Source organism: Biomphalaria glabrata, chromosome 9 (assembly GCF_947242115.1).
Source record: "Biomphalaria glabrata chromosome 9, xgBioGlab47.1, whole genome shotgun sequence".
Lineage (NCBI taxonomy): Eukaryota > Metazoa > Mollusca > Gastropoda > Planorbidae > Biomphalaria > Biomphalaria glabrata.
In genome coordinates, this window is record NC_074719.1 from 20,301,129 (window position 1) to 20,314,091 (window position 12,963).

Genomic DNA, 12,963 nt, shown 5'->3' on the forward strand with positions numbered 1-12,963 from the left:
TTCCAGTGAATCAATAGATTTCAACGCTTAAATGTCTATCCGAGCCTCAATGAGCCAATTCATTTCCTACAGGTTTACATCTTTCTTTCACCACATTTCTTCATATCTTCTATCGATGCATTGTCTATTATCATTTTGATTCCGATGTAGTTTGAATTTGATAAAGGAATGAAAGTTTATTAAATCAGTCGCAAACTACGTATTTTCCTGACTTTATATAATTTAAATAATTATATTTAGTGTCAGTCTTCTTTGATTTTCCTGAAGTGAAACCTCCTGTTCCCATTGAGCACGATTGCACAATCTAGGAGTAGAGTTCAGGAAATCTAGGAGTAGATTTCAGCCTTTCTGATCATTGTCCATATCCAGAGCATTTTTGTAAAAAAAAAAAAAAAATAGGTTCCGGTACTCAGTGATGGGTTGCCTGACTTTTAACTACTAATAAATTAATAATAAACGTTAAAATAATTTTTCCCCACATTGAAAAAAGGTGCCGGTACGGAGTACTGGTGCTTACCGTCACAAAAAAAAAAGCACTATCCATATCTATATGACGTAATGTAGACCTAAGTGTAGATCACATCCAAGTTGTACTTTACTTCCAAGTACCATTCAACTGTTTCATCTCTAACTTGAATCGCCTCAGTTGGGAGAGCCATTTCATAGGGAATAAGCATAAATATTTTAATTTCTCAACCGGAAAATAATTCTCAAGTACATTTTCAAAGGCTGTTCTCTAGCCCCTTAAAGCAATCTACTAAATATATCGAGACAAGTAACAAACAAAAAACTTGGTAGGTTCACGCCGAACTATCCAACGTAAAAGTCAAACACAGATTACGCAAACACACATACACACAGACACCCCTGAAGACACGCACAATCACAAATCTAATTCAAGTTTCTCTTCCGTGTTGAAGCCCCCAGACCGTTGAACAGTTGACACATGCGCTAGCACTAGAGTATGGAGCACAAGTCTCTAGAGACTACGTTGGTCACAGGAAACGGCAGAAGAATTTGAAATAGCTTCCGAAACCTGGATCGATTTGCATCAGCATGGCGGACACCAACCAGATTTTTACAAAATTTTCAAAGTAAATAGGTAAGCGCATTTATTGAATCATAGTGTGGCCCGAAATCGTTCAAGGTGAAAACGTGGTAAGTAGTTCAAGGTCAAAGGGTAAGTTGATCAAATCAATTCGAATTGTTCAAAGTGGAACTGTGGGCTTCTGTTTCTTAGCCAAATTATTGCAGTACTTACCATTCAGAAGATAACGTCTAAAGTACTGCTGGTTATCTGTGCTAAATAAAGCAAGTGTGAATTTTTATTTTCCGACTAGCATTAGGCCTACTAATCATAAATTAAAATGATTTTGCTTATCACAGTAAATTATTTATTTTAATTATTTAAAAAAGATTTTAAGTGGATTTAGTTCTTATTTAATTTATGAATGATTTCTGGTGAGAAAAGTTAAAAGCGCCCAGCCCCCCCCCCCCTTTCCTACAGGCGTCAAAAAACGCCCATATGTTTTTTAAAGACTTATTAAACGCCCTAGTCCTCTACTAAATTTACTCCAGGCAAAATTAAATTCAAAACTTTTAAGTGGCGGACGGTGAATATATATATATGGCTTTGAGGGTGTGTGTGCTGTACCATAACCATATATATATATAAATATAAATGAACATATGGATTATGTAGTGAGCTATTGGACATTGGTCTATGACATATTATCAGGGGTGGGGAAGCTTAAAATTTATCGCTGAGTACATAATCATTTTATTTTATTTTTAAAATTCAAATGACATAGTACTTGTTTAGGATAAATGTGACATTTAGATGACACTCGATATAATTTGGATAACAAAATATATCAATGCATAAATGTATATACTGAGAAGAATTGAGTGATGCCATGTTGTCTTGTTTGGCTGCCTGGTCTACGGTATGACCGGTCGTTCGGTTGTCTCGATGGTCCGGGTTCATATCCTGTCCGCTGATGTTCTGAGGGAGGTTTGTCCTAGAATGTAGATTAGCTTCAAGTCTAAAAGAAATTCGAAAGTTGTAAACCGAGAAACATTTGTTAGTGAAATATTGATTAGTGTGATTGGGAGTGACACACTACCACGCCCCCAATCCATACCCTGCTCTGAACGGATTTCTTTGGGGTTGAAATTCATAATTGTGATATGCAACAACATAAAAAAAAACACATAATTATACAATTATAAAAAATTAATTGATGACGTCTTACTGTCTTCAACAAATGAAAAAGATGTACCGCAATAGAGAAACAATGTTCTCACACTCACATACACACACACCCCAAGCGACACACAAACACACAATACATAACACGCATTGCCTGGGGCCTGCCATAGCGTAACTAGAGATCGAAAAATTAATCCCTAATCTTTTGACTTTTGACTTTTGAATTTCTTTGTGTGTGTGTTTTTTTTCTCCTCATATCACTTAAATCAGTGTTTCTCACACTGTGGAAGGGGGGGGGGCGATGTCATGATAAATAAAAAGGGGGGATATGAAACTGAGCAAATAATTTTATGATACATTACAAATTTTGTATTTTCATAATAAACATCTTGTAAAATGTATACCATTTTTTGCGAGGTGCAAGAATATTCCATATTATATTGACTTAAAGTGTGTTGAAACTTCTGAAAAAGACATTTCAAAACGTCTCCTCTAATTTGATTCTTCTAGATTTTCTTGAGTAAGAATGTTTGAAAATCTGACTGTCATTATGTTGACGTTTTTATGAGAAAAGTCCACGAAGCTTACAGCGCTGGCTTTTAGCTGGAGGGTGAACCTGCTGCATCTTCAATTCTATCTCCAGTAAAAAAAAAAAAAACAACTGTTTCTAGTATATACAAAAACAAAACAAACTTGTTTATGTCTTTTAAGTTTCTTTTCTTTTTCGTTACAAGTCTAAAGCCCTGCAAGACGCCACTTTGGGGAGCTACAGTGTTCATCCAGGTGCCCATGTGGTAGTGATGGAAACGAAACTAAAATGTACACGGTTAAACCAAAACTAAGTTTAAACTATAACAAAGTAGTTTAGCTAAAAGTTTATCATCAAGTATAAAAAAATATAGTTACGATGAAGTCTAATGCATGAATTAAACTTTGATAACTTTCATAATTTTTGTCTTTGGTTTGTTTGGTCTAGACCTAGATAATCTAATGTGTCAGCACTGTAGGCCTACGGTTCGATTTAATGTTTTTGTCATTGTGGAAATTTATATCTTTCTTCATAATAAAATCAGTAAAAAGGAAAATTGTTCTTACAAAATTCTAGCACAATAAACTGCTGTTTTTTTTTAAGTCTAAATTAATAAATGTCTTTGTCTTTTGCCTTGAATTAAAACTTTTAGCAAAGAAAGCTTCTTTCATTTTTTAAAAAATTCTATTGACTTTTTATATAATGGAAAACCTCGCAGTAAAATTTAAACTCTCCATGAAAATTAGAGCTACATGTTTACAATGTCATTCTGTTACTACAGAAAAAAAATGCTGGAGTGTTAACCATTTGACCTGTGTAACTAGTGTAAGTGTGGACCTACGTACATTCGTGACTAATCATGTCAATTGTTTGGGTTTTTTGTGTCTCAGCACCACTCAACATACAACAAACACTATTGCGCAAAGAAAAAAAACGCGGAGTGGCTACACACTACAGTTAAATAAACTAGGCTTACAAGGGCGGGCCTTACAAAGTGCGGGGCCCAATTTAATGAATACTTGCGAGGCCCCTCTTCTACAGTTTAAAATAACTAATACTATTCATTAGATGATTATAGCAACATTTAGTGGACAACATGTGTAGGAAGCAACTCCAACGCAATAGGCACCAGTGAGTTATGTAAAGTTATGTTTATTGCAAGATACACTAAATGTGTCAACCCTTAAAGCTATACTTTTTGAAAAATCCTGTGACAAGAGCCATGACTGATAGTGATTTGCTACATTTAAATTGCGGTGCCCCTGCCAGGCGCGGTCCCAATTTGGAGCAATCAGTTAAATCGGCCATGAGGCCTACATGTGTACGTCTATCTTACCAGGTTATTATAATCAGTCAAACACACAGTCAATTTACTTTTCGGGCAGGGATGAGAATGTTTTTTTTTTCTCTGGAGTTGGTTATCCTAATGCTCTTAGATCTAGAAGGGCCTAACTGTAGATGTAGACCTGTATCTCAATAACAGGCCTACAGACTAGAATCTATGATACACTTCAGCACCATCTAAGGGTTTTCTTGATGTTCCTGCAGTTAATAAATTATCGTTTGCCACTAACGAATTAATTAAAACAACTAGATGTTGACCTCCAAGGCCTGAGATTCCCACTTTAAACCAACAGAAAAATAAACACCACCACGTGACTGGAAAGAAATATGGATCATTATATTACAAAGAAGCTTTTGGCAAAAATAATGAGCAAAATTTCCTAATGCTTCAAGTGAGATTGGCTCCATAACTTTTACCTGCATCTTCTCCAGTTTCTCATCAAATGCAGACTGTGACAAAATAACTGTTAATTGCATTTTTGTTTGATGATCAAAGTTGTTGATATCACATGAACAGAAAACAGAAATGCTCCATTGTTTTAAAACTAACATTTATTAGTTATTTAAAATAAAATAATAGAAGTGAAAGTTCTAGATAGAAGATATTGTCTTTGTTTTTTTAAGTATTTTTTTCTTGTTTCTTATTAAACTTTGGCCTTGATTATATATTTTAAGTTTCTAACCTTAACCCTAACCCCATCACTACCAATGGGCTAAGAGGGGAAATTTTTTTATTAGGGAGGCAACACCGGTAAAAGTTTAAGAAACATTGACAAACTTAGTTAAAGGGGAGTTTTGTAATATGAAATATCGCGATTACTTCCCTTCGAAAGCAAAAACAAAAGTATTTATTTAGATTTGAATGTTTGCATATAAGAGCAATCAGTCAGGACCGCATAAAGACTAACATATTTGAGATATAGCCCCTTGTAATCAACATCAGGCAATTATTTTTGCTTTGCACTTTTTCCAAAATGATAAAAAATATCCCTGGAAATATTTTTGAGTGGCCCCCAAACAAGTGTAGACGCTAAGTCATAGCTTATGTTGCCTATTGGTAACTTAGTTCCAGCACTCAGATCAATATATTGAAAAGGGGAAAGCATTTAATAAAAACAACAGCAACGATTTTATCTAATATAAAGTTTTCATTTATGTCATTTTTAAGTAAGTATAACTTGACAAAAATAACAATATTTAAATAAAACTGTGAACTACAAAAAAAAATTTAAATATCCAAATCAAAATGTGGTAAAACAAAAAATGCAGACATATTTACCATTGACAGTATCCACACATTTGACATTCATACTATGGAATAATGATGAAATAAAATAATGTTTAAAGTTTCAAAGAACTATATGAAAACACTCAACGAAGGATCCAGGTGAAGAGATGAATCATGTTTATTATGTATGTTGGCAACAGATGAGAAAGGATTACTACGAGTTACTGTAGCTCTATCCTACAGGGTTCACTGTCGCCGCCACTGCCTTCTACTAACATGCAAGGTTCACTGTTGCCGCCTATGTTTTAACGTTCCTACACAGTTCACCAATCTAGCCACAAACACGTGTTCACAGTTGGAGCCGCTCTCTGCCTTCACGTTGTCTCCAGAACGATAGTCTACATACACTAGCAGGAATGTCTTCCAGTCACAGGAAAGGACCCTTTCCAGTTTCCACACAAGACTTCTTCCTGATCAGACAACCTACACTGCTTCTCACCTTCTGAGCACAATGGTAACGATCTCTTCTACAACTCAGGCGGTTCCAATTCTTCCAACCTATTTCTATTATTGTTTCTCCATCTGCTTAGCCGGAATATTTATTATTTTATTATATTGTCTCTCTACCCTCTGTTCATCACACGTCTTGAACAGTGCACTGACGCACACCATAAGCTTCAGTATAGGAGATATAACACTATATATATATATATATAATTTTTTATTTTCCACTTTGCCTAGGCAAATAGGCTATAGAGTGACTAGAACTGATTTAGGCAATGCGTGAAATTTTCATTACTAATTTATCAAAATAACATTTCTATTCGCCAGTCTTGTTGTTTACAGTGTCAAGCTTGTTTCATACAACTAAGTGTGCTTACTTTGTACAGTTGCATTGTACTAGGTAAAATGTTGATACAGAAGATGTTTCATAGTGTGTTGTAGGAAGGGTGTAAGATCTGGATTTAAAACGTTTTAAAATGTTTTGTTGTGTTGGTCGTGGAAAACAGACAGTTAATTTATCATTTGAATCAAGACTTCAGTGCCATTCATTTTTTTTGTTTGTTTGAAATACTGACAGATCTCGCTATTTAAAAATAAAGTGTTTATACCCGTATATAATAAACTCGTCTTAACATTGAACTTTATAATGAACTCGGTCTTCTGACACAAAACAAAGAGAGGTCGTTTAAAATAATTATAATAACTTGATTTCTTTATTTAAATTCTTACTATCAGCTTGGTCTACTTGACTTTAAGCCCCGTCCAGATGAAAAAATATAAAGAATATAGAATAACATTAGTCAATGAAAAGCTTTTTTTTTATCACTAAATACTATTGGAAGAAAATGTAGAGCATGGAGCTGTAAACATTTTGTTTGTTTGTGCCAATGATAAACAATTGTAAACATTTTGTTTGTTTGTAACAATGATAGTTGTAAACATTTTGTTTGTTTGTGCCAATGATAAACAGTTGTAACAATCACTTCCTCTGAGAAACGTTTGATGAACAGAATAATTCAATTGTACAGCCTGTGACATACAAACATTTTCATTGAATCCTTTGTCTATTTTTTTTTAACGTCCACTTTGTCTTGTTGATAGTTTCTGTCCTCCTTTGTAAGACTTATACTCCATATGTTATCCTCCTTTGTAAGACTTATACTCCATATGTTCTCCTCCTTTGTAAGACTTATACTCCATATGTTATCCTCCTTTGTAAGACTTATACTCCATATGTTATCCTCCTTTGTAAGACTTATACTCCATATGTTATCCTCCTTTGTAAGACTTATACTCCATATGTTATCCTCCTTTGTAAGACTTATACTCCATATGTTATCCTCCTTTGTAAGACTTATACTCCATATGTTATCCTCCTTTGTAAGACTTATACTCCATATGTTATCCTCCTTTGGATTTCAAGGTGTCTATTAAGTTCAGTGGTTCTCACAGAGTTTTTTCTTAATATAAGATAATTTATAAGAAGAGACCACAAAAAAAAAAGTTGGGAAAGGAAATAAAAACTCTTACAAAATAGAATATGTGGTTAATAACCTTTCTTTGCTTAAGCGACAGGTTTTTTTAAAAATAATCCTTTCTTTCATTAAATGACTATATGCATGAACTAAGCGTCTTTTTTGAAGTAACGTCTGTATTATATAAGATTAGACATCATTATAATGATTTTATTTTGTATTTCAGAAGAATATAGTAAAAACATTTAGCCTAGCCCTAGAAGAAACCAAACAATTTATATTTACTAATGTATATTACTATTTTAAAATACCCCTAGTTGATTAATATATTATTTCATTATTAAAACATTTAAATTTCAATTAGCATCGGGTATAAAGACATAGAAAATAGTATATTTTAGGAAAACCTGTTTTTTATTTGTGCTTTTTTTTGTTCACTCATTTAATTTTAACTTATAAATCTCTTTCCAAATAAGACATTTTTCTTTGCCTGACGCAGAATAGTCATTCTATAGCATGTCTAGACAAAGCAGGAAATGGGGATCCTTTCACTCTTTGCCTATTGCATGTATGTATGTATGTATGTATGTATGTATGTATGTATGTATGTATGTATGTATGTATGTAGTCCTATGTTTGTATGTATGTATGTATGTATATGTATGTATGTATGCATGTATGTATCTATGTATGCATGTATGTATCTATGTATGCATTTATGTATGTATGTATGTATCTATATCTGTATGTGTGCGTATTCGTGTATAGTTATTTCTTCTGCGTGAGCTCCGAACTATGGATTGCATGTGAGTTTTGTCTTTAGTTTTTCTTGGTTAAAATGGAAAACGTAAAAAAAAAATGTTAAAAGAAACTGATAAGTATCATAGTACCACTTATGACAGAATTGTAACCAATTGTAACTAATGTTAGTAAGCTTACTAGCTAGTAACAACTAGATTTACTTATTTTAACTTATGCGCTTGTATTTTCCTCCCTACAGAAACTTTCCAATGGCAGTTGAAATGACAAGGTTGGTGTTTTCTCTCTTACTTTGTTTATTATGGAATGCATTCGCTGCTCAAGCTAGCTGGAGCTTTCAACTAACAGATGTCACCTGTTATGACCCAACTTCCAAAGCACCGTCAGGCATCACCTGCAACTGTACTGGCGGCGCTGTGAACTGCTCGTACAGGGGACTCACGTCGGTGCCGAGGGAAAGCTTTGATGCTTCAATCACCTCATTAGACCTACACGCCAACGTCATCTCCGACTTGCCAGATTCATCATTTGTGAGATTTGTCAATCTAAGAGTTCTAGACCTGTCTCAGAATAGCATTAGCTCACTGAATGCTCATTCTTTCGGAGGACTGAGGAGCTTAACAACTCTCAACTTAAACTCCAACATGTTACAAATGTTCAATGCAAACTTTCCACCCAATGTGTTCCGCCCTTTAATAACCTTGGAAACGCTCCTGCTCAATAACAATTCTTTGAATGTAAGCGACCCTGCAATGAACTACCCTGACCAGGTCCTGTCAGTGTTGACAAGTTTAAAAACTCTGTATCTAGACGGACTGCAAAATAAAGTGCTAGGTCCCGGGTTTCTAAACCTGACATCTTTAACTAATCTCATCTTGTCGGGTTATTACGGTCTCTGTCAAATAAAATCACTGACAAGTGAGACGTTCGAAAATGTGCCTTACTTGCACTTCTTAGATATAAGCAACTGCTCTTTACAAGAGAAAAATGTTTCCCATGAGGCTTTTGTGGTTTTTACAAATTTGGTCACTTTAAATATTTCGGACAACGAGGATCTTGGTATTGAGGCGGTTGGAGAAATAATGCGCGGGCTGAAAGAGAAAGCAACTCTTAGAGAGCTGTCCATGCGTCTCGTTGTAAACCAGTATTCAATGGGCATCTGCTTATCCACGTCGCTTGTGAAATTCTTCCCTAAACATCTCCAGATTCTCGATGCGCAGGAGAATAATTTTATCGCATATAGCTCGAGAATTATAGAGACGTTTTTAGATTTGACCTATTTAGATCTGAGCGGAAATAGATTTATCTTTGGCAAATACTTGAAGAGTTTAAAAGATCTAACAAACTTAAAGCACTTAATCTTAAGTGGAAGCAATTTCGTGTACAACTTACCATCTGATTTCCCTCAAAGTAAAAAACTTACACTAGATTCTGCAAACTTGTGTGACGTAACGGGAAATGACCTTTATGACACGTCACCATTTTCATTTCCGTTGCCGCCAAATCTTGAAAAACTGGAAGTGAACAAAGCGGACCTTCAATACAGATTGACTCAATTCACGGTTGGGGCGAATAAGTTGAAGACTTTGAGCCTAGCCAACAACACATTCCCGAGTTTGGTTGGACCGATACATGGCCTGGATGAACTTGAAGTCTTAGACCTTTCATTTAACTATATCGAGTTTATATCTGACGAGTTCTTTGACACTCTCTCCACCTTGAAGAAGCTAAATATCAGCAACAATCTCTTGGGCTCGTTTCTGAGTGTTCTTGTCTCCCCGAGAATATTTTCAGCTTTAAGAAACCTCACAGTGTTAGACTTGTCTGAAAACTTTATCATAGATTTCACGTGTGACCTTTTCAGTAACTTGACCAGCTTAGAATATTTCAACATAAGCAAAAATGCTTTGATAAGATTCGAAGTGGACATTTCTAGAATGTCGAATTTAATCTTTTTAGACTTTCACCTGACAAGAATGACAGGTCTTACGTCTGAGTTTCGAGACAGTATTGACAGACTTCTCTCTAACAAAAGAAACGTTTCTATCGACATGAGCAATGCGCCCATTAGCTGCAACTGCAAAAATTATGATTTTATGACCTGGATGACTTCCTCGAAAGCTTTTAGTCAGGGCTTTAAAAACTATATCTGTGTGTACCCAGACCAAACAGGTCACGTGGTGAACGATGACTTTGAAGAAGACATGAATCTCCTCAACCACCAGTGCGCCAGCAACGTCTTGCTTTTTTCCATGATCGCCATTGCAATGATTGTGGTCGTTGGTGCAGTAGCTGGGGGAATCGTATACAAGTATCGCTGGAAGCTGCGATACCTATACAACGCTGCCTATCTACAGTTTAAAAGTTCAAGAAGAGGCGAGGACGATGAATTCGATTACGACGCCTTTATCTCCTACGATCAGGAAGACGGCGTCTTTGTCACGCAGACACTGGTGCCCGAGCTAGAGAAACGAGAGATCCATCTCTGCATCCACGCCAGTGAATTCACGGCTGGTGAGTACATAAGCTCGAACATTGTGAAGGCTGTCAACAGAAGCAGGAAGACGGTCGTGGTTCTCACCCAGAATATGCTGAGCAGCTACTGGTGCAACTTCGAGATACAAATGGCCAACATGGAGGCCTTGCACACGGGCCGCCGCGTCCTGGTCTTCCTACTGGTGGACAATATCCCCACCAAGGATCTCGGGCTGGAGTTACTCTACTACATTCGTAGCAATACTTACATCCCCTTTCCGGAAGACTTCAGAGACACGAACGGCATGAGCTGGTTGTGGGATAAAGTGGCTAACGACATTCGCAATGACTGAATAAATGCATTCTAAATAATTCATACCTACATATAAATCAGGGAGAACTGAAACGAGTTAACACACTACTTCATAATACTAATTGTAAGGTTATGAAATGATGTCACGACATTGGATAAGTCTAAAAGTCACTGTAAAATTTAACGGTGTTTTTTTACATGAACAGCAAAGTGTTACATAACAGTACTTAACAGTACATAACAGTACTTAACAGTACTTAACAATACATAACAGTACTTAATGGTTAATTTCCTCAGAAATACTTCACAAAGTAAGGTCATGGCCGCAAATTTCACAACGTAATAATTGTTAAACAAGTAGCTTAAAAAAAAGTTTTTCTTGTTTTGTTTTGTTTTTTAAGAAAATACCTCCTTTGTAAAGCTGCTGACTTTTTGAAAGAGCGATTACTTTGTTCTTGATATGAAATAACTCATATGTTAACAAAACATATCGTGTCAAAACCAAATAAAAACTACTTGACAAACTAATGCAAATAATCAAAGGACATAATCTAATGTATCATACCACGCAATCCAGAATAAATTATCATGTGAAAAAAAAAACAAATTACAAGATCTTGTAATGACATTAAAAAAATTTACCCCGCACCAATTTACCTCCCCCACCCCCCATCAAAAAAAAATCCTGGTTACGCCCATGCATAGATATACTTAGAGTATAGAAAATTGTTGTTTTGGTGGTATAGATCCAGACTTTTAAAAAAATACATTTCAAGACAGTAGTCAGTAGTCTACACTAGAATACTGGATTTAGAGATACAGCTATTTAAATGTGTATTAATGAATTGTAGTAGTATTATAAACCCTATGTATGTTGTCACAAATGTATTTCATCAGCCCAGCTAAGGAATTCAACATAAGATGGTGCGCAAAGTGTTCCTAAACTTTTTTTTTTTTGCTCTTTAATAAATATATGCGGGAATAGGGTTAGGAATAAATAGACGCATGCCAAATTTAATTCTAAGATTATTATAATATAAGTTGAAAGATAGAACGATGAAACCAGAGTTTTCCCTGGGTGGTCAAATAGCTTGTAATTTTGTTTTCTCAAAGATAAACATAAACTGTCAAATTTATATGAAAACAAGATTAACAGCCGTTTTGTTGTTGTTCATTCTCAATATATCGTTATGCTCATGGTACACCCATCTCACCCCACCCTCCCCCCCCAAAAAAAAAATTATCCCTAGCATACTCATCACTACACACATATATAGGCCTACATATCTTAAAAGTGCCTCATGGTATTCTTAACTAACTGAAATCTTGTCACATTTTTTTGTTTGTCGACAAGAATTTACAAAATAAATGTACAAAGTTTTGTGTTGATAGAACAAGGAGGTCATCTTGCAATCGATCTACTGTAACCAGAACTACCTGTAGCCACTGGTGATTTCCGTGACAAACTTAAAAACAATGTCAAGGACGCCAAATTGAACTTTATTATTGCCTACAATCAGAAGAGCTTAGACTATAAGACTATGAAGTACTAGAGAGTACTAGATAGGGAAAAGAAATTAATAAATAAAACTTTTTTTAATGCATAACCGAAACCGAAGCTAAATTCGCGCTTTTTTTGTTTTTCAAATTGCGTAATTTTTTTTACGTTTTAGTCATGTTTCCCCCTATGATATCTTAAAATAGATATATCGGATTACAATAAAAATGGTACCGTTACAAAGGTTTTTTTAAGCCCTTTAGTAATATATATATATATATATATATATATATATATATATATATATATATATATATATATATATATATAAATGGGGCGTATGTTAATTACTGTTTAAACATGTGTATTTTATTGAAAAATTAACGAGCTTTACAATAGAACCAATAGCCAATTGATTAACATTGTTTTCATATAGTTTACAAAATGAAAAAAAAAATTATTACTTTACGATAAAGACATGTAATTGTTTAGTTAATGTCACCATTGAAAAGCTTGTATATTTTTCTTTAAGAGTGTGTAAATTTTATTTTGTAAACAAGAGTCTGCATGCTCCCCATTTTAACTCTTTCTCTCCGTAATTATTTACCACATTCTGGCGGAATTAA

At 34.8% G+C, this 12,963-nt stretch overlaps 1 protein-coding gene across 2 annotated transcripts; it reads left to right on the top strand.

Moving 5' to 3' along the window:
* Positions 1-939: 939 nt before the first annotated feature.
* LOC106054546 (toll-like receptor 4) lies at positions 940-11,795 on the top strand. 2 transcript variants are annotated; one of them, XM_013210445.2, is made up of 2 exons: positions 940-1,158; positions 8,293-11,795. In XM_013210445.2, the coding sequence occupies exon 2, from the start codon at positions 8,303-8,305 to the stop codon at positions 10,877-10,879; it is 2,577 nt and encodes an 858-aa protein (XP_013065899.2). In that variant the 5' UTR covers positions 940-1,158; positions 8,293-8,302; the 3' UTR covers positions 10,880-11,795. The 2 variants fall into 2 exon arrangements, with proteins under 2 accessions (XP_013065899.2, XP_013065900.2); XM_013210446.2 differs by having other exon boundaries at positions 941-1,102.
* The last annotated feature ends 1,168 nt before the right edge of the window (positions 11,796-12,963 follow it).

What these genes read in the sequence shown, in the direction of transcription:
- LOC106054546 (XM_013210445.2), top strand. Translation starts at nt 8,303, where the DNA reads ATGGCAGTTGAAATGACAAGGTTGGTGTTTTCTCTCTTACTTTGTTTA.